We start from the raw sequence: 21,117 nt of genomic DNA, 5'->3' as shown, positions 1-21,117 counted from the left end.
TGTTGCGAGGGCGGGGCTTGTGAGGGGCGGGGTCAGGGACCGCCCCGGAACACAACCACAACCGGACCAGATAGGAATTATAAAAACTAGCCGGTCACGGTGGCTCACCCCTGTAATCCCAACACTTTGGGAGGCCGAGGCGGGCGAATTACTTGAGGTCAAGAGTTCAAGACCAGCCTGGCCAACATGATGAAACCACGTCTCTACTAAAAATACAAAAATTAGCTGGGCGTGATGGCACATACGTGTAATCCCAGCTACTCGGGAGAATGAGGGAGGAGAACTGCTTGAACTCAGGAGACGGAGGTTGCAGTGAGCCAAGATTGCTCCTCTGCACTCCAGCCTGGCCAACAGAAGAAAACTGTCTCAAAAAAAATGAAACTACATCTCTACTAAAAATACAAAAATTAGCCGGGCGTGGTGGCACATGCCTGTAATCCTAGCTACTCGGGAGAATGAGGCAGGAGAATTGCTTGAGCCTGGGAGACGGAGGTTGCAGTGAGCCAAGATTGCTCAGCCTGGCCAACAGAGCAAGACTGTCTCCGAAAAAAAAAAAAAAAAAAAGAATTACAAAAGGTTACTACTTTAACATAAAAAATGAAAATTTGGTGTTTACTTGAAATTACATAGTTCTATATTATTAACTGTACTGTTGCATAAACGCAATTTGAACAAAACCACAATAGGACTACTTACCAGTACCAATTAGTAGGATTAAACAATTAGTATGTGTGACAAATAGTAACAATATTTTATGTTTCTTTTTGTCCTCTAATATGGCAAATTTATTTAAACTTAAAATTTATTGGATATTTAAATTTTGTAGCTTATATTGTTCCATATTCTTTTTTTAATTTTTTTGAGATGAAGTCTCACTCCGTGGCCCAGGCTGGAGTGCAGTGGCGCGATCTCGGCTCACTGCAAACTCCGCCTTCCGAGTTCAATCGATTCTCCCATTTCAGCCTCCCAAGTAACTGGGATTACAGGCGTGTGCCGCTGCACCAGCTAATTTTTGTACTTTGTTTTTTTAGATGGAGTCTCACTCTCGCCCAGGCTGGAGTGCAGTGGCACGATCTCAGCTCACTGCTACCTACGCCTCCCGGGTTCCAGCGATTCTCCTGCCTCAGGCTCCCGAGTAGTTGGCTACAGGTGCGGGCCACTACGCCCAGTTAATTTTTTGTATTTTCAGTAGAGACGGGGTTTCACTATGTTGGCCAGGTTGGTCTCGAACTCCTGACCTTGTGATCCACCCGCCTCGGCCTCCCAAAGTGCTAGGATTACAGGCGTGAGCCAGCGTTCCCAGCCTAATGTTTTGTATTTTTAGTAGAGACTGGTTTTGCCATGTTGGCCAGGCTGGTCTTGAACTCCTGGCCTCTAATAACCTCGCCGCCTCAGCCTCCCAAAGTGCTAGGATTACAGGTGTGAGCCACGGTGCCCGGTCCTTGTCTTTTGTTTTGTTTTCTTGGGACGGAGTCTCACTCTTGCCCAAGCTGGAGAATATGCCTGGCTGCATATTCTTAAGATACATGACTTTGTAAAAGGAGAAAGGAAATGTAATAGGACTTAATAATCAGATAGTATTGAATAAGATAATCTTCAGTAAAAATAGGAATGACATGTTTCAGTCCCATTATACAGTTCGGTATACTTACTTTTTCAGTTTTTTCTCCAATATTTCCCATGCAAGGTCCAACCTTCTGCTCTTGGAGTCTGGGACTGGACCCCTTTCTGGTAGCAATACCTTTATAGAATGTTTACTCCAGGCCAGGCAAGGGTGGCTCACGCCTGTAATCCCAGCACTTTGGGAGGCCAAGGCGGGCATATCACGAGGTCAGGAGCTGGAGACCATCCTGGCTAACACGGTGAAACCCCGTCTCTACTAAAAATACAAAAAAATACAAAAAATAAAAATTAGCAGGGCATGAGGGAATGTGCCTGTAGTTCCAGCTACTCAGGAGGCTGAGGCAAGAGAATCGCTTGAACCTGGGAAGCGGAGGTTGCAGTGAGCCGAGATCGTGCCACTGCACTCCAGCCTGGGCAACAGAGCCAGACTCCATCTCAAAAAAAAAAAAAAAAAAAAAGAGTGGTTTACTCCAGTTTCTCCCTGCATTTAATAATTTTGTTCCCTTTGGGTGCTGATGAGTTGATCGGTGCAGCACAGCAACATGGCACAAGTATACATATGTAACAAACCTGCACGTTATGCACATGTACCCTAGAACTTAAAGTATAATAATAATTAAAAAAGTAATAATAATTTTGTTCCCTTTAAGGCTTGTTTTTATTTTATTGACTGAAAACGAGTAGCCTGAGAAGTAAAGTGTAGGAAGCCTTGGCCATGGGACTAATAGCCTCATCTTAAATTCCTGATCTCTGGAGGACATCAGGGTCTCCTACCTCTTCCAGTGACCTGGGAGTCTCCCCAGCTCCAAGGCATGGGGATGGCTTCGTTGAACATGGAGTCTGGAATTCCATGCGCACTCATGTGACCAGTGTTCTGGAAAAAGAAGCAGGAAGGGGCTGGGCGCAGTGGCTTACACCTGTAATCCCAACACTTTGAGAGGCCAAGTGAAGGGGTGGCCTGCCCCTCCACACCTGTGGGTGTTTCTCGTTAGGTGGAACGAGCGTCTTGAGAAAAGAAATGAGACACAGAAACAAAGTATAGAGAAAGAAAAGCGGGGGCCCAGGGGACCAGCGCTCAGCTTACAGAGGACCCACTCCGGCACCGGTCTCTGAGTTCCCTTAGTATTTATTGATAATTATCTTTACCATCTTAAAGATAAGGGAGTGGCAGGACAATAGGATCATTGTAGGGAGGAAATCGGCAGTAAACGAACAAAAATCTCTGTGACATGAATAAGTTTAAAGGAAAATGCTGTGCCTTGAGATGCATTTGTAAACATCTCCATAAACCTTTTAGCATTATTGTTTCAGTCTATCACATGGGGAGAAACCTTGGACAATACCTAGCTTTCCTAGGCAGAGGTCCCTGCGACCTTTGGCCGTGTATGTGTCCCTGGGTAGTTGAAATTAAGAGAATGGTGATGACTTTTAACCAGCAAGCTGCCTTCAGGCACTTGTTTAACAAAGACACATCCTGCACAGCCCAAAATCCATTAAACCTTGAGTCACCGCAGCACATGTCTCTTGCAAGGACAAGGTTGGGGGTAGGGTCACAGATTAACAGCATCTCAAATACAGAACAAAATGGAGTCCCTTATGTCTGCTTCTTTCTATATAGACACAGTAACAGCCTGATCTCTCTTTTCCCCACAGCCGAAGCGGGCGAATCATGAGATCAGGAGTTCGAGACCAGCCTGGCCAACATGGTGAAACCCCATTTCTACTAAAAATACAAAAATTATCTGGGAGTGGTGTAGGGCGCCTGAAATCCCGGTTACTCGGGAGGCTGAGGCAAGAGAATCGCTTGAAACTGGAAGGCGGAGGCTGCAGTGAGCTGAGATCGTGCCACTGCATTCCAGCCTGGGCGACAAGAGTGAAACTCCGTCTCAAAAAAAAAAAAGCAGCAGCAGCAGCAGGAAGGACCCACTGAGTACAGGAAGCTGATAGGGCCTGCTCTGGAAAACCAGGAGCTGTAAGGTCAGCCGAGAGAAAGGACAAAGAGACCTGAAGTCAATCATGTAAGTTTTATTAACCTGCTGGGCTGCCCCACCACAGTCAGAGGAGGCAGCCCTGCTTACAGACTACAGGACTTTATAGGGCAAGGAACTGAGTCGAGGTGTGAGAACTGAGTCGGAGGTGCAGGTGTCCTGACCGCATCCTGGAGATGTTTTTGCCAGCTTTGTTATGCAAGGTGGACAGGTGTTCTGACCGCATCCTGCAACTGTCTGCCATTTCAGCTGAAGTCTTTTGAACAGTTACTGGAAGGGTCAGTGGGGAGGGGGTCTACTTCTAGCCCGGGGGGAGTTGTGTGGAGGTCACAAAGGACTGTATTGTAAGACTTATGGGGGAAGGAGGGGAACAGTCTGGTTGGGTTGACCCTAACAGGAACAAGTTCTGCTTCCATGCAAGCCCAAGTCTAAGGTCCCAGAGATAGTCCCGCCCTGCGAGGGGCTGCAGGTAGTACCTGTCTGTCACACCCCACACAGCTAGGATTCCGATCACTTCTCCTTGCCGCTCAAGCCCCAGGGGCGGGGCCTGGGGCGCCATTCAGTCGGAGGCGCTGTGGGGCAAGCTGTCCAATCAGGTGCGCCGAGAGGAGGGGCAACTTCCAAAGCCGGAAGCGATCAGTTTTCGCGCGGGCCCACAGGCGGGTCCGGGTTTTAGTCCCTCGGTGAGGCCCCTGGTGCCCCGGGTACCGCAGATTCTGTCCTGTGGGACCTGCTCTGGCTGCTCCAGCCCCAGGGAGGACCCAGGAAACCCAGAAGCCGGAAATGGTGAGCGTGCGGAGTCGGGCGTCCAGAGACCTGAGGAAAAGCTGGTCCGAACCGGCAGTGGCGGGACCCGGGGCTCCCCGCGGCGACTGTGGGGTCTGGGACCCGAGTCCCCCAGGTGGAGCTTGACCAGCCGCCGGGACCCCGGGTGTCATGTCCCGGCCCCGGAGCCCTCTCAGGGCAGCTCCGCGCCCGCAGCCCCGCGTCTCCCCAGGTTGTGCTGGGGCCACAGGAGGGTCTTGGGGGGATCCTGCCTCGGGTGTGGGGTTCGTGCGGGAGGAGCCGTGGCCTGTGGGGTCCCCAGTTCCTCCTCCCTTAGGCGGCCCCCGTTTCCTTCGGAGTCTTCCAAAGGTGTGGGAAACTGGGTTTCAAACCCACGACCCCGTCCCCCAGCCTCGCTCCTCCCAGGACTGCAGTAAATCCCTAAATTTCCCCGCATTCCTCAACCCTAAGTTCTCCCTCCACTACATTCGCTTCACATTATTATTATTTTCATTATTTCTATTATTTTTGAGACGAGTCTCGCTCTGTCGCCCAGGCTAGAGTGCAGTGGCACAATCTCGACTCACTGCAACCTCCCCCTCCCGCGTTCAAGTAGCTGGAATTACAGGTGCCTGCCAACACGTCCAGCTAACTTTTGTATTTTTAGTAGAGACAGGTTCACCACGTTGGCCATGCTGAAGTCCTGATCTCAGGTGGTTTGCCTGCCTCGGTCTCCCAAAGTGCTGGGATTACAGGCTTGAGCCACTGCGCCCAGCGTTTTAATTGTCATCTTTTCCAAGGAGCCCTAGATGGCACTTCTTAAAAGGTTCGTTTTCCGTTTGTGAACATTTCACATGCGAACAAAGCAGAAAATAACCCCCAGACACTCCGATATTTAAAAAATCACTGTGCCTGCCTTCTTTTTACCTTACCTAGGCGCGGACACCTTGTCAGACTGTCTTTGGGTGGAGGCTCCTCTTGGGAACTTCAGAGGGTATTGGGTCCTCAGCCCACCCTCCTATCTTACTGGTCCTGGGTTTCAGGACCGTCCAGGGATTTGTTCCAGCTGCCCTGGGAAGAACGGGTGAAAAGTCTGTCCTGGTGTGATTAATCTTTCCTGGTGGTTTGATGAGCCTCCTAGGGAGGAGTTCTTTCTTTTGAAAATAAATTTCCTTAGGAAATTCCAGAGGGAGTCCCTGCTGGCCCTTGGGGGTGGGGTGGGGCCAGAAACAGTAGAAAGAAACTTCCTTCTGAGGCAGCTCAGGCTGGAATGCAGTGGCACAGTCATGGCTTACTACAGCCTCAACCTCTGGGGCCCAAGCAATCCTCCTGCCTCAGGCTCCCAAGAAGCTGGGACCACAGGCATGCGCCATGCCTGGCTAATTTTTTTTTTTTTGTAGAGAAAAGGTCTCACTATGTTGCCCAGTCTTCTCTGGAAGTCAAAAAGGATTCTCCTGCCCAGGTGGCTCACGCCTGTAATTCCAGCACTTTGGGAGGCTGGGGCAGGAAGATCTCTTGAGCCCAGAAGTTTGAGACTAGCCTGGGCAACGTGGCGAGACCCCATTTCTACAACAAATACAAAAATTAGCTGGGTATGGTGTCGCATGCCTGTAGTCTCAGCTACTCAGGAGAGTGAGGTGGGAGAGTCACCTGAGCCTGGGAGGTTGAAACTGCCGTTAGCCGTGATTGCGCCACTGCACTCCAGCCTGTACTACACAGTGAGACCCTTTTTTAAAAAAAGGAAATCTTCCATTATGGATGCAGAATATGAATACATTCCCACAAAAAAAAGGCATGGTAGGCCGGGCATGGTGGCTCACGCCTGTACTCCCAGCACTTTGGGAGGCAGAGGCGGGCAGATCACGAGGTCAGGAGATGGACACCATCCTGGCTAACACGGGGAAACTCCGTCTCTACTAAAAATACAAAAAAATTAGCCGGGCATGGTGGCGAGTACCTGTAGTCCCAGCTACTCGGGAGGCTGAGGCAGGAGAATGGCGTGAACCTGGGAGGCGGGGCTTGCAGTGAGCCGGAGATGGTGCCACTGCACTGCAGCTCAGGCGACAGAGTGAGACTCTGTCTCAAAACAAAAACAAAAAAGGTATGGTAGATACACAGAAATTACTAATTTACAAAGATTCACCAGCACATCAGCTCGTCTCCTTTGCAGGCTGGGGAATTTGTGATGGTGGATAACTGTTCTGTTTTGTGTTATCTGGATTTGACAGATTAATGCTGAGTCCTTTGGGATAAGTTTGGCAACATTTAGAAGTAGTCAGATATGATCTTTTGTTTACTGAATGGTTTATTACGGAAAAAATACTGAATGACATCTGAAAGTGATAGATACTCGTCTCTTTTCCTAAGGATACTATTCCTACTCATAGGGCTTTCTCATGTTCTCATGTAATCACAGTTATTTCCCAGAGTTGCTGCCCCCTAATATTAATACCATCACCTTGGGTGTTAGGATTTCTTTCTTTTTTTTTTTTTTTTTTTTTTTTTTTTTGAGGCGGAGTTTCGCTCTGTCGCCCAGGCTGGAGTGCAGTGGCCGGATCTCAGCTCACTGCAAGCTCCGCCTCCCGGGTTCACGCCATTCTCCTGCCTCAGCCTCCCAAGTAGCTGGGACTACAGGCGCCCGCCACCTCGCCCGGCTAGATTTTTGTATTTTTTAGTAGAGACGGGGTTTCACCGTGTTAGCCAGGATGGTCTCGATCTCCTGACCTCGTGATCCGCCCGTCTCGGCCTCCCAAAGTGCTGGGATTACAGGCTTGAGCCACCGCGCCCGGCCTAGGATTTCTTTCTTTTCTTTTTTTTTTTTTTTGCGACGGAGTCTTGCTCAGTTGCCCAGGCTGGAGTGCAGTGGCGCGATTTTGGCTCACTGCAAGCTCCGCCTCCTGGATTCACGCCACTTTCCTGCCTCAGCCTCCCGAGTAGCTGGGACTACAGGCGCCTGTCACCATGCCTGGCTAAATTTTTTTGTATTTTTAGTAGAGACGGGATTTCACCATATTAGCCAGGATGGTCTCTGTCTCCTGATCTCGTGATCCACCTGCCTCAGCCTCCCAAAGTGCTGGGATTACAGGCGTGAGCCACCGCGCCCGGCTGGGTGTTAGGATTTCAATGTGAATTTGGGGCTGCTGGAGTGCAGTGGCTCCATCTCAGCTCATTGCAAACTCCACCTGTCAGGTTCAAGTGATTCTCCTGCCTCAGCCTCCTGAGTAGCTGGGATTACAGGCACCGGTCATCACGCCCGTCTAATTTTTGTATTTTTTTTAGTAGAGATGGGGTTTCACCATGTTGGCCAGGCTGGTCTTGAACTCCTGACCTCAGATGATCCGCCTGCCTTGGCCTCCCAAAGTGCTGGGATTACAGGTGTGAGCCACTGTCCCTGGCCTTTTTTTTTTTTTTTTTTTTTTTTTTTTTTTTTTTTTTTTTGAGACAGTCTTGCTCTGTCATCCAGGCTGGAGTGTAGTGGTGCAATCTCAGCTCACTGCAACTTCTGCCTCCCTGGTTCAAGCGATTCTCGTGCCTCAGCATCCCGAGTAGCTGGGACTACAAGTATCCGCCACTATCCCTGGCTAATTTTTTTTTTTTTTTTTTTTTTTTTTGAGATGGAGTTTTGCTCTGTCGCCCAGGCGGAGTGCAATGGCGCAGTCTCGGCTCACTGCAACCTCTGCCTCCCAGGCTCAAGCGATTCTCTTGCCTCAGCCTCCCGAGTAGCTGGGATTACAGGCATGCGCCACAGCGCCCAGCTAATTTTTGTATTTTTAGTAGAGACGGAGTTTCACCATGTTGACCATGCTGGTCTTGAACTCCTGACCTCAGGTGATCCATCCGCCTCGGCCTCTTAAAGTGCTGGGATTACAGTTGTGAGCCACCATGCCCAGCCTAATTTTTGTATTTTTAGTAGAGACAGGGTTTCGCCATGTTGGCCAGGCTGGTCTTGAACTCCTGACCTCAGGTGATCCACCTGCCTCAGCCTTCCAAAGTGCTGTGATTACAGGTGTGAACCACTGTGCCTGGCCTGATATTTTTCAGTGTATACTTTTTTCATCATAATCATTTTATTCATGAGACATTTTCAGACTTCAACAAAAATTTCAGTAGGCTTTGTTATTTTCTAAAAATTTACTTCAGCGGCTTGTAACTAGCAATTCAAGATGAACTGAGGGCAGGAACACTGGCAAACACCTGTAATTCTAGGTACTTGAGAGGCTGAGGCAGGAGGATCAATTGAGCCCAGGAGTTCAAGTCCAGCCTGGGCAACATAGTGAGATGCCCATCTCTTAAAATAATGTGTGTTTGTGTGTACATATAAAAATTATATGTATGATTTTGTATATGTATTTATAAATTATAGGTATGATTATATATTTATAAATTTATTTATTTTTTTACTTTCGCGACAGAGTCTCGCCCTGTTGCCCAGGCTGGAGTGCAATGGTACAATCTCGGCTCACTGCAACCTCCGCCTCGCAGGTTCAAGCAGTTCTCCTGCCTCAGCCTCCTAAGTAGCTGGGATTACAGGCGTCCTCTACCACACCCAGCTAATTTTTTGTAGCTTTAGTAGAGATGGGGTTTCACAATGTTGGTCAGGCTGGTCTCGAACTCCTGACCTCATGATCCACCTGCCTTGGCCTCCCAAAGTGTTGGGATTACAGGCGCGAGCCACCATGCCTGGCCCTATTGTTTTTGCTATTTTGGGTTTTTTGAGATTCTATATACATTTTATTTAATTAATTATTATTTTTTTTTGAGACAGTCTCACTCTGTTGCCCAGGCTGGAGTGCAGTGGCGTGATCTTGGCTCTCTACAACCTCTGCTCCCCGGGTTCAGGCGATTCTCCTGCCTCAGCCTCCCAAGTACCTGGGATTACAGGCACCTGCTACCACGCCCAACTAATTTTTTGTATTTTTAGTAGACACAGGGTTTCAACATGTTGGCTAGGCCAGTCTGAAACTCCTGAGCTCAGGCGATCCTCCCACTGCGACCTCTCAAAGTGTTGGGATTACAGGCATGAGCCACTGTGACTGGCTGGTATTTTTATTTCTGAAAAAAAAACAAAAAACAGACATGAGATTTTGATAGGGATTGTATTGAATTTGCAGATAGTTTTGGGTAGTATTACCTTCCAAATAATGTAGAGTCTCTTTTTTCTTTGACACAGAATCTTGCTCTATTGCCTAGACTGGAATGCAGTGGCACGGTCTAGGCTCACTATAGCCTCCGCCTCCTGGGTTCAAGCGATTCTCCCACCTCAGCCTCCTGAGTAGCTGGGACTACAAGTGCATGCCACCACGCCTAGTTTTTTTGTGCATTTTTATTAGAGATGGGATTTTACCATGTTGGCCAGGCTGGTCTCAAACTCCTGACCTTAGGTGATTTGCCTGTGCCTGGCGTTTTTTGTTTTTTGTTTTGTTTTGTTTTGTTTTTTTTGAGATGGAGTCTTGCTCTGTCCCCTAGGCTGGGGTTCAGTGCCATGATCTTGGCTCACTGCAACCTCCACCTCCTGGGTTCAAGCAATTCTCCTGTCTTAGTCTCCGGAGTAGCTGGGATTATAGGCACACGCCACCACACCTGGCTAATTTTTGTATTTTCAGTAGAGACAGGGTTTCACCATGTTAACCAGGCTGGTCTCGACCTCCTGACTTTGTAATCCTCCCACATTGGCCTCCCAAAGTGCTAGGATTGCAGACATGAGCCACCACACCCAGCCAAATAATGTAAAGTCTTTGAACACATGAACACAAGATATTTTTCAATTCGTGTCTTTAATTTCATTTAGCAACATTTTGTTGTTTTCAGTGTACAAACAGTCTTTTGACTTCTTGGTTTTGTAATTCCTAAGTGTTCAATTCTTTTTTTTTTTTTTTTTTTTGAGACGGAGTCTGTCACCTAGGCTGGAATGCAATGGTGCAATGGCGTGATCTCAACTCACTGCAACCTCTGCCGCCTGAATTCAAGTGATTCTCCTACCTCAGCCTCCCAAGTAGTTGGGATTTCAGGTGCCTGCCACCGCGCCCGACTGATTTTTGTACTTTTAGTAGAGATGGGGTTTCACCATCTTGGCCAGGCTGGTCTTGAACTCCTAACCTTGTGATCCACCCATCTTGGCCTCCCAAAGTGCTGGGATTACAGATGGGAGTCACTGCGCCCGGCCTATTCAATTCTTTTTGGTGCTATTGTTTGTGGTATTGTTTTCTTAATTTCTTTTTCTCATTATTCATTTATGGTGCATATAAATGCAACTGACTTTTTTGGTCTTGAGACAGTCTCCCTCTGTTGCCCAGACTAGAGTACAATGGTGTGATCTCGGCTCACTGCAACCTCTGCCTCCTGGGTTCAAGTGATTCTCCTGCCTCAGCCTCTCGAGTAGCTGGGACTACAGGCATGGGTTACCACACCTGGCTAATTTTGTATTTTTAGTAGAGATGGGGTTTCACCATGCTGGTCAGGCTGGTCTTGAACTTCTGACCTCAAGTGATCTACCCACCTCGACCTCCCAAAGTGTTGGGATTACAGGCGTGAGCCACCGCACCTGGCCCCATTGTTTTTCATACATTGAACCATCCTTGCATTTTCTGGATAAATCTCTCTTGATCATGTCATATAATCCTTTAAATATGACAGGTATGATTTGCTAGCATTTATTGAGGATTTTTTGCATTGATATTCATAAAGGACATTTGTGGTTTTCTTTTTTGTAGTGTCAGCATAATTTTGACTTCATAGAAGGAGTTTGGAAATGTTTCCTCTTCAGTTTTGGAAGAATTTGAGGAGGATTGATAGCAATTCTTTTTTAAATATTTGGTGGATTTCAGCAGTGAAACTCTTTGGTGTTCTGGGTTTTGTATTTGTTGAGGTTTTTAAAATTATTATTATTTTTGAGATGGAGTCTTGCTCTTTTGCCCAGGCTGGAGTATAGTGGCATGATCTTGGCTGACTGCAACCTCTGCCTCCTGGGTTCAAGCGATTTTCCTGCCTCAGCCTCCTGAGTAGCTGGGATTACGGGCATGCACCACCATGCCCAGCTAATTTTTGTATTTTTAGTAGAGACAGGGTTTCACCATGTTGGTCAGGCTGGTCCTGAGCTCCTGACCTCATGATCCGCCTGCCTCAGCCTCCCAAAGTGCTGGGATTATAGGTGTGAGCCATCGCTCCCAGCCTATTATTATTATTTTTTTGAGACAGAGTCTTGCTCTGTCGCCCATGCAGGAGTGCAGTGGCGTGATCTCGGCTCACTGCAACCTCTGCCTCCCAGGTTCATGCCATTCTCCTGCCTCAGCCTCCTGAGTAGCTGGGACTACAGGCGCCTGCCGCCATGCCTGGCTAATTTTTTGTATTTTTAGTAGAGACGGGGTTTCACTGTGTTAGCCAGGGTGGTCTCGATCTCCTGACCTCATGATCTGCCCGCCTCTGCCTCCCAAAGTGCTGGGATTACAGGCGTGAGCCACTGCGCCCGGCCAATTTATTAATTTTCTTAATTTATGTTATTTTTTTGAGACGGAGTTTCACTCTTGTTGCCCAGGCTGGAGTGTAATGGCGTAATCTTGGCTCACTGCAAGCTGCGCCTCCCAGGTTCATGTGATTCTCTTGCCTCTGCCCCCCAAGTAGCTAGGATTACACGCGCCTGCCACCACGCCCAGGTACTTTTTTGTATTTTTAGTAGAGATGGAGTTTCACCATGTTGGCCAGGCTGGCCTCGAACTCCTGACTTAAGGGGATCCACCCGCCTTGGCCTCCCAAAGTGCTGGAATTACAGGCATGAGCCCCCGTGCCCGGCTGTTTTTTTTGTTTTTTTTTTTTAAATTTATTACTATGTCAATCTCCTATTACTACAGCTCTATTCAGACTTTTTGTTTTTTCATGACTCAGTCTTGGTATCTTGTGTATGTGTAGACATTTGTCCACGTAATCAATTATCTAATTTGCTGAAGTATTCTGAAGGACTTCTGAAACTAAGCCTGAGTTGTACAGTTGTATAGTTTTTTGTGCTCTGCTGTATGTATGTATTCTGCTGCTGCTGTTGTGAGTGTAAGGGTTGAGGTGAGGGGAAGCATTCTATTGACCTATGACTTAGCCTCATTTAAAGATAATAGGCCGGGCACAGTGGCTTATGTGTGTAGTTCCAGCACTCTCAGAGGCGAAGGTGGGCAGATCGCTTTAGCCTAGGAGTTTGAGAGGAGCCTGGGCAACACAGGGAGATCTTATCTCTACAAAAAATACAAAAATTAGCTGGGTGTGGTGGTAGTAGGGGATGAAGTGGGAGGATCGCTTGAGCCTGGAAGGTTAAGACTGCAGGGGCCATGACTACCACTGCACTCTAGTCTGGACAACAGAGTGAGATCCTATCTCAAAAAAAATATTATATCAATCTTTATTTATTTATTTATTTGGAGACAAAGTCTCACTCTGTCACCCAGGCTGGAGTGCAACAACAGAATCCTAGCTCCCTGCAGCCTTGAATTCTTGGGCTCAAGCAATCCTCCTGCCTTAGCTTCCCAAGTAGCTAGGACCACAGGCACCTGCTAACATACCCTGCTAATGTTTAAAAAATTTTTTTTCGGCCGGGCGTGGTGGCTCAAGCCTGTAATCCCAGCACTTTGGGAGGCCCAGATGGGCAGATCACGAGATCAGGAGATCGAGACCATCCTGGCTAACACAGTGAAACCCCGTCTCTACTAAAAAAATACAAAAAAAAAAACCAACTAGCCGGGCGAGGTGGCGGGCGCCTGTAGTCCCAGCTACTCGCCTGTAGTCCCAGCTACTGGGGGGGTGGGGGGGGGCAGGAGAATGGCGTAAACCTGGGAGGCGGAGCTTGCAGTGAGCTGAGCTCTGGCCACTATGCTCCAGCCAGGGCGATAGAGCGAGACTCCGTCTCAAAAAAAAAAAAAAAAAAAAAATTTTTTTCTGGAGATGGCCTTAACTTTTACTTTTTTTGTTTTTTGAGGTGGAGTCTTGCTCTTTTGCCCAGGCCCACCACACCTGGCTAATTTTTGTATTTTTAATAGAGACTGGTTTTCACTATGTAGGCCAGGCTGGTCTTTAACTCCTGACCTCAAGTGTTCTGCCCCACTACTCTACAATATCTGCTCTATTATTAACTAAGTTTTCATATGAATACTGGCCCATTGAAGACTCTCTTCTTTTCTTTTTTTTTTTTTTTTTTTTTTTTTTTTTTTGAGACGGAGTCTTGCTCTGTCACCCGGGCTGGAGTGCAGTGGCCGAATGTCAGCTCACTGCAAGCTCCGCCTCCCGGGTTTACGCCATTCTCTTGCCTCAGCCTCCCGAGTAGCTGGGACTACAGGCGCCCGCCACCTTGCCCGGCTAATTTTTTTTGTATTTTTAGTAGAGACGGGGTTTCACCGTGTTAGCCAGGATGGTCTCGATCTCCTGACCTTGTGATCCGCCCATCTCGGCCTCCCAAAGTGCTGGGATTACAGGCTTGAGCCACCGCGCCCGGCCGACTCTCTTCTTTTCCTTTGATCTATTTGTTTATCTCCGTGCTAATAGTATGCTGTCCTGAATGTGATGGTTTGGAAATCCTTGGTGTTTGTTAGGCAAGCCATCCACCAGCTATTCAGGAGACTTTGGCAATTATTAGATGTTAATTCCTGCACACCAGGCGGTGGGAGGTTTGGAAACTTAGCTTTTGTTGACCTAAAATGTCTGTTTTGAGGATTTTTTTTTTTTTTTTTTTTGAGACAGAGTCTCGCTCTGTTGCCCAGGCTGGAGTGCAGTGGCATGATCTCGGCTCACTGCAATCTCCACTTCCTGGGTTCAAGTGATTCTTCTGCCTCAGCCTCCCAAGTAGCTGGGACTACAGGCATGTGCCATCACGCCCAGCTAATTTTTTGTATTTTTAGTAGAGATGGAGTTTCACCATGTTGGCCAGGCTGGTCTCAAACTCCTGTCCTCAAGTAATCCGCCCACCTCGGCCTCCCAAAGTGCTGGGATTACAGGTGTGAGTCACCATGCCCAGCTATATTGGGTATTTATGAAATTTTATAAGGATATCATTTGGAAAAAGGGACATCTTATTGAGGTTTTTCTAGGAACACGTGTCATCTTTACACTTACTCCATTCTACTTTGATAGAAATTTAAAAATTCTTCCGTGAGGACGATTAAATATTGATTATGAGTCTTATTTACTACTTGATTAAATTTGGTCTAGAGTAAACTGCTTGCAACCTTCAGAATATTCTCTCTTGGTATAACCACATGGGATGAGCTCAATTCCCCAGTGGACAAGTTGTGACAACAAGTGTGACATGTCTACTAGGAAAGCTCATTAAAGACTCAGTGCCCAGAGTGTTTTTTGGGGGCTAGTCTCCTAGGCACCGCTGCTAGTTTGGAGCAAAAGAGTAGGCTTTCAGAAGGAAAACAGTTCAGTCAGTACCATCCTGTTTGTCAATAGTAAACCGTTTAGCCACAGTGAGCCACTTTGTCACTTAGGTTGATGGGATCCCTCTTGTAGTCTAAGTTCCCCCTGATAGTAGCAAAGGTTGAACTTGGTGAACAGGCCTTTCTAAGGATACCCAGACTCAGGACTGCTGAAAGGAGTGCTGTCTGCGCACCAGGTGGTGGCAGTTTGTTGTGACGGGTACTAGAGATCCTCTCTGCAAAGAGCATTCGGGGCAACGCAGCAGCACAACTGACTCCCTGGACCCACCACGGAGAGGGTGTTCCTCCTCTGCAGCTGGCTCTCTGAGTAGGTCAGTTCTCACACCGGAACTGCTGTGAGGGAGGAAGTGCATGTAGATAGAGAGGAGGAGGCTGATGACTCAGTCATGGAGTGAGTGTTTGGAGAACCCGGCGTCATGGGATCACTCATGTATTGAGTAGAGATCCCCAGTGCTGAGTCTCACCCCTCCTCCTCCACCCCTGTGGGATGTTTCAGGACTCAGTGGCCTTGGAGGATGTGGCTGTGAACTTCACCCAGGAGGAGTGGGCTTTGCTGAGTCCTTCCCAGAAGAATCTCTACAGAGATGTGATGCTGGAAACCTTCAGGAACCTGGCCTCTGTCGGTAAGAAGGACAACATTTCCTTTCTTAGTCAATTAGAAGACAAGTGTGCTTTGGTCACCAGTGTGGTTGCACAATTTGGAATGTGGAAAGAGAATATGTTGGTAAATAAATCGGGCATCGTGGGCCAGGTACAGTGGCTTGCCCCTGTAATCCTAGTGTTTTGGGAAGCCACGGTGGGAGAATTGCTTGAGTCCAGGAGTTTGAGACCATCTTGGGCAACATGATGAGACCCTGTCTCTTTTAAAAAAAAAAAAAAAAAATGGTGGGGGGTGGGCAATTGTGGTGGCTCATGCCTATAATCCCAGCACTTTGGGAGGCTGAGACGGGTGGATCACCTGAGGTCAGGAGTTTGGAACCAGCCTGGTCAACGTGGCGAAACCTCGTCTCTACTAAAAATACAAAATTAGCTGGGTGTGGCAGTGCATAGCTGTAATCCCAGCTACTCGGGAGGCTGAGGAAGGAGAATCACTAGAACTCAGGAGGTGGAGGCTGCAGTGAGCAAAGATTGTGTCACTGCACTCCAGCCTGGATGGCAGAGTGAGACTGTGTTTCAAAAAAAAAGAAAAAATCAGGTATTGTGGCAGTGTTTAATGAACTTAGAACCTAGTGATTTTTCCGTAATTTTAAGTAATTCGTAATGATTTCTCTGGGTCTACGTTTTAGGAATCCAATGGAAAGACCAGGACACTGAGAATCTGTACCAAAATCTGGGGATTAAGCTAAGGTAATCTGCACTCACAAGAGGAAGAATGTAATAAAGATTCTCTTGAGGGAATCTTAGCACGTCAGGAAAATTAAAAAAAAATACAAGACAAATAAGTACAATGTTAGATTTTTAACTGATTATTAGAAGATTGCCACCAAAAATCTATCCTTCAATGTAATATAGATATTGAGTGTCTGGACAGGGTACTAAGAATCTGTGACATGGATGTCACTGTTTGGATAATAGCTATGGGGAGCTGGGTAGCAGAATCATCAATACACTTCCTTTCTAATAATTCTGACCTGGCCGAAAACCTCCACTTTTCCTGATTTGGGTAGCAGCATAAGTCTTAAGACATGTCTATTAATAGAAAAGCGTGAATAAACCATGCGCTTGTCATTTTTCATAGAAGTCTGGGGGAGAGACTCTGTGGACGTAAAGAAGGGAGTGAACACAGAGAAACCTTCAGGCAGATTCCTGATTGTCACCTGAACAAGAAAAGTCACACTGGAGTGAAACCATGCACATGCAGCGTGTGTGGGAAAGTCTTCCTCCGTCATTCATTCCTGGACAGGCACATGAGAGCTCATGCTGGACACACAAGATCCGAGTGTGGTGGGGAATGGGGAGAGAAGCCCCGTAAACAGAAACAACGTGGGAAAGCCTCCATCTCTCCCACTAGTGGTGCACAGCGCATAGTAACGCCAACTCGAAAGAGACCTTGTGAATGCAGGGTGTGTGGGAAAGCCTTTAATTCTCCTGATTTATTTCAAATCCATCAAAGAACTCACACTGGAAAGAGGTCCTATAAATGTAGGGAAATAGTGAGAGCCTTCACCGTTTCCAGTTTCTTTCGAAAACATGGCAAAATGCATACTGGAGCAAAACGCTATGAATGTAAATACTGTGGAAAACCTATCGATTATCCCAGTTTATTTCAAATTCATGTTAGAACTCACACTGGAGAAAAACCTTACAAATGTAAACAATGTGGTAAAGCCTTCATTTCCGCAGGTTACCTTCGGACACATGAAATCAGATTGCACGCGCTGGAGAAATCCCACCAATGTCAGGAATGTGGGAAAAAATTCAGTTGCTCCAGTTCCCTTCACAGACATAAAAGAACCCATAGTGGAGGGAAACTCTACAAATGTCAGAAATGTGCCAAAGTCGTTAGATCCCCCACATCCCTTCGAGAACATGAAAGAGGGCACACCGGAGAAAGACCTTATGAATGTAATAAATGTGGTAAAACCTTCAATTATCCCAGTTGTTTTCGAAGACATAAAAAAACTCATAGTGGAGAAAAGCCATATGAATGTAAAAGGTGTGGTAAAGCCTTTGGGTCGTGCAGCTCCCTACGAAGACATGAAATAATTCACACTGGAGAAAAGCCCTTTGACTGTAAACAGTGTGGTAAAGTCTTTACTTTTTCAAATTACCTTAGGCTTCATGAAAGAACTCATTTGGCTGGGCACAGCCAGTGCTTTGGCAGGAGGTAGGTGGATCACCTGAGCCCAGGAGTTTGAGACCAGCCTGGGCAACATAAGGCCCCACATCGGCCAGGTGCGGTGGCTCGTGCCTGTAATCCCAGCACTTTGGGAGGCCGAGGCGGGTGGATCACCTAAGGTCCAGAGTTCGGGATCAGCCTGGCCAACATGGTGAAACCCTGTCTCTACTAAAAATACAAAAAAATTAGCTGGGCATGGTGGCGGGCACCTGTAGTCCCAGCTACTCGGGAGGCTGAGGCAGGAGAATCGCTTGAACCCAGGAGGCAACCTGGGAGGTTGCAGTGAGCCAAGATCATACCATTGCACTCCAGCCTGGGCAACAAAAGCAAGACTCCATCTCAAAAAAAAAAAAAAAAAGAAGGCCCCATATTGTGTGGTGGCTGACGCCTGTAATTCCAGCACTTTGGGAAGCCGAGGTGGGCAGATCATGAGGTCTGGAGATTGAGACTATCCTGGCCAACATGGTGAAACCCCATCTCTACTAAAAATACAAAAATTAGCCCAGTGTGGTGGCGTGTGCCTGTCATCCAAGCTACTCGGGAGGCTGAGACAGGAGAATTTCTTGAACCAGGGACTTGGAGGTTGCAGTGAGCTGAGATCGTGCTGCTGCACTCCAGCCTGGCGACAGAGTGAGACTTTCTCTCAAAACAAAAAAAAGTCCCCATATCTCCAAAGAAAAAAAAAAATTAACTGGGTGGGGTGGTGCATACCTGTAGTTCCAGCTGCTCAGAAAGCTGAGGCGGGAGGATCGCTTGAGCCTGGGAGGTTGAGGCTGCAGTGAGCTGAGATTGTGCCACTGCATTCCAGCCTGGATGACAGAGTGAGACTGTCTCAAAATAAAAAAAAAGAAAGAAATAGTTCTCATTTATACAGGAGATAAATCCTATGAATGTAAGGAATATGGGAATGCATGCAGTTTCCAAAGATATGAAAAGACTAACTGGAAAAAAATCCAAAGACCTCAGATATCCCAGTTCTATTCACAGCCATAAAAGGACTAATACTGGAGAAAAATTGTAGAAATGTACAGAATATGGGGAAACTCTCATCGCTACCATCTCCATTCAAAGACACATGTCCGTGCACAGTGGAGATGGATGATACGAATCGAAGAATACACACTGGATGGAAATGTTAGTAGTTTGGAAAATACAGGAAATTCAATTTTAACAATTATTAAAATTCACATGGGCTGTGCACAGTGGCTCTTGCCTGTAATCCCAGCACTTTGGGAGGTTAGGGTGGATGGATTGCTTGAGGCCAGGTGTTCGAGACCAGCCTGGCAACATGGAGAAACCCCATGTATACAAAAAAATACAAAAGTTAGCCAGGGATGATGGTGTTTGCCTGTAGTCCCAGCTACTTAGGAAGCTGAGGTGGGAGAATTGCTTGAGCTTGGAAGGTCAAGGTTGCAGTGAGTGGAGACTGCGCCACTGGACTCCAGCCTGGGCGACAGCAAGACCCTGTCTAAAAAATCGTGAGAACACCCACTTGAAAGAAATCCTATAAATGTAAGTAGTTTTGAAAGCCTGATGCAAATTAATAATTATATAATGCTCAAAAACTTAATCATGAATGAGTTATTACACAAAGTTATATAGCATTTGTCAGTGGTTCATTCTTTTTTCTTTTATTTTTTATTTTTTGAGATGGAGTCTTGCTCTGTTGCCCAGGCTGGACTGCAGCGGCACAATCTTGGCTCACTGCAACCTCTGCCTCCTGGGTTCAAGCAGTTCTGCCTCAGCCTCTGAGTAGTTGGGATTACAAGTGCATGCCACCACGCCTGGCTAATTTTTTTGTATTTTTAGTAGAGATGGGGTTTTGCCATGTTGTTCAGGCTGGTCTCGGACTCCTGACCTCGTGATCCGCCGTCCTCGGCCTCCCAAAGTGTTGAGATTACAGGTGTGAACCACTGCGCCCAGCCTTTTTTTTTTTTCCCCCGAGACACAGTCTCGCTCTGTTGCCTAGGCTAGAGTGCAGTGGCACGATCTTGGCTCACTGTAGCCTCCGACTTCTGGGTTCAAGCGATTTTCCTGCTTCAGTCTCCGAAGCATCTGGGATTACAGGCGCACGCCATCATGCCCAGCCAATTTTTTGGTATTTTTGTAGAGACAGGGTTTTTCCACGCCGGCCAGGCTGGTCTTGAACTCCTGACCTCAAGTAATCCACCCTCTTCGGCCTCCCAAAGTGCTGAGATTATAGGCATGAGACACCACGCCCATCCCCTGTGGCTCATTCTTTGGATTATGGGTTTCCACTTTTGCAAGGAAACCTGAGAATTCCACAGATACTCTTTAAGCAGTGGTACCTGAGGTTTAATAGGAAGTGTTTTTATCTTAAGTCAATTAATAAAATTTTTTTCTATCCATTTTAGTTTTCGTTTTCTTTTTCTATCCATTTTAAAGAGTGTTGGATCTGTGGGTGAATTGAAATTTGTTTCTAATATGTAAGCAGATTTAATTTTTATGTAGTGTTTAATTGTTCTGTGATTCATGAGCCACTACAAAATGAGTCTTTTGTTTGTTTGTTTGTTTGTTTTCGAGACGGAGTCTTGCTCTGTTGCCAGGCTGAAGTGTACTGGCATAATCTTGGCTCACTGCAACCTCCACCTCCTGGGTTCAAGTAATTCCCATGCCTCAGACTCCCGAGTAGCTGGGATTACAGGCGCACGCTGACATACCTGGCTAATTTTTTGTATTTTAGTAGAGACAGGGTTTCATTGTATTGGCCAGGATGGTCTTGATTTCCTGACCTTGTGATGCACCCTGCCTTGGCCTCCCAAAGTGCTAGGATTACAGGAGTGAGCCACCGCGCCCGGCCCATGAGTCTATTAATAGAGATTTCTTACTGGTGTTATGTGGCAGGTTCTGCATATTCCTCACCCATCATATGTATTCCACTTTCCTTTCTTATGGGGAAAACGCGTCTTTTTTATGGAGAAAACTACTCTTTTTGGCATGATTCAATGTTTACTTCATTTTCTTTGCTAATAAGGACTTGGTATCAATTTATCAGTATGTAAAGTTTACCAGAGTATTGTCTCATGTGACTCATTCTCATTTTTTGCCCTTTACTCTTTGTTGTTATTTCTGAGTATTATTTGGATGATTCATTTTGACTTAAGGACAGCCCTGTGATATGACAATATTTTTATCTAATCTGATGGAGAAAGCATTTAGTCTCCTGATCAAGTATGATGTTAGCTGCAGGTTTTTAATAAATGCCTTAATTCAGTTTGAAGAAGTTCCCTTCTGTTCATTATTTATTGAGTGTTTCATCAAGTGGTATTGAACTTTTTCAAATGATTTTTTGCATCTATTGGGATGATCCTGTTGTGTTTTTTTTTGACACAAAGTTTCGCGCTTCAGCTGGAGTGCAGTGGTGTGATCTCGGCTGACTGCCACCTCTGCCTCCCGGGTTCAAGCGATCCTTCTGCCTCAGCCTCCTGAGTAGCTGGGATCTCCACACCTGGTTAATTTTTTTTTTTTTTTT

General features: G+C 46.8%; 1 protein-coding gene across 2 annotated transcripts; it reads left to right on the top strand.

Moving 5' to 3' along the window:
• The first annotated feature begins 4,209 nt into the window (after nucleotides 1-4,209).
• On the top strand, nucleotides 4,210-20,859 carry ZNF101 (zinc finger protein 101). 2 transcript variants are annotated; one of them, XM_073016761.1, is made up of 4 exons: nucleotides 4,210-4,397; nucleotides 5,044-5,202; nucleotides 15,282-15,408; nucleotides 16,524-20,859. In XM_073016761.1, the coding sequence occupies exon 4, from the start codon at nucleotides 16,693-16,695 to the stop codon at nucleotides 17,614-17,616; it is 924 nt and encodes a 307-aa protein (XP_072872862.1). In that variant the 5' UTR covers nucleotides 4,210-4,397; nucleotides 5,044-5,202; nucleotides 15,282-15,408; nucleotides 16,524-16,692; the 3' UTR covers nucleotides 17,617-20,859. The 2 variants fall into 2 exon arrangements, with proteins under 2 accessions (XP_072872862.1, XP_007994087.3); XM_007995896.3 differs by lacking the exon at nucleotides 5,044-5,202 and adding an exon at nucleotides 16,072-16,132 and having other exon boundaries at nucleotides 4,212-4,397.
• Nucleotides 20,860-21,117: the final 258 nt, after the last annotated feature.

The sequence above is a fragment of the Chlorocebus sabaeus genome, chromosome 6 (genome assembly GCF_047675955.1).
Source record: "Chlorocebus sabaeus isolate Y175 chromosome 6, mChlSab1.0.hap1, whole genome shotgun sequence".
Classification (NCBI taxonomy): domain Eukaryota; kingdom Metazoa; phylum Chordata; class Mammalia; order Primates; family Cercopithecidae; genus Chlorocebus; species Chlorocebus sabaeus.
Note: the sequence above shows the minus strand (reverse complement) of the source record. Positions and strands in the feature narration are given on the sequence as shown.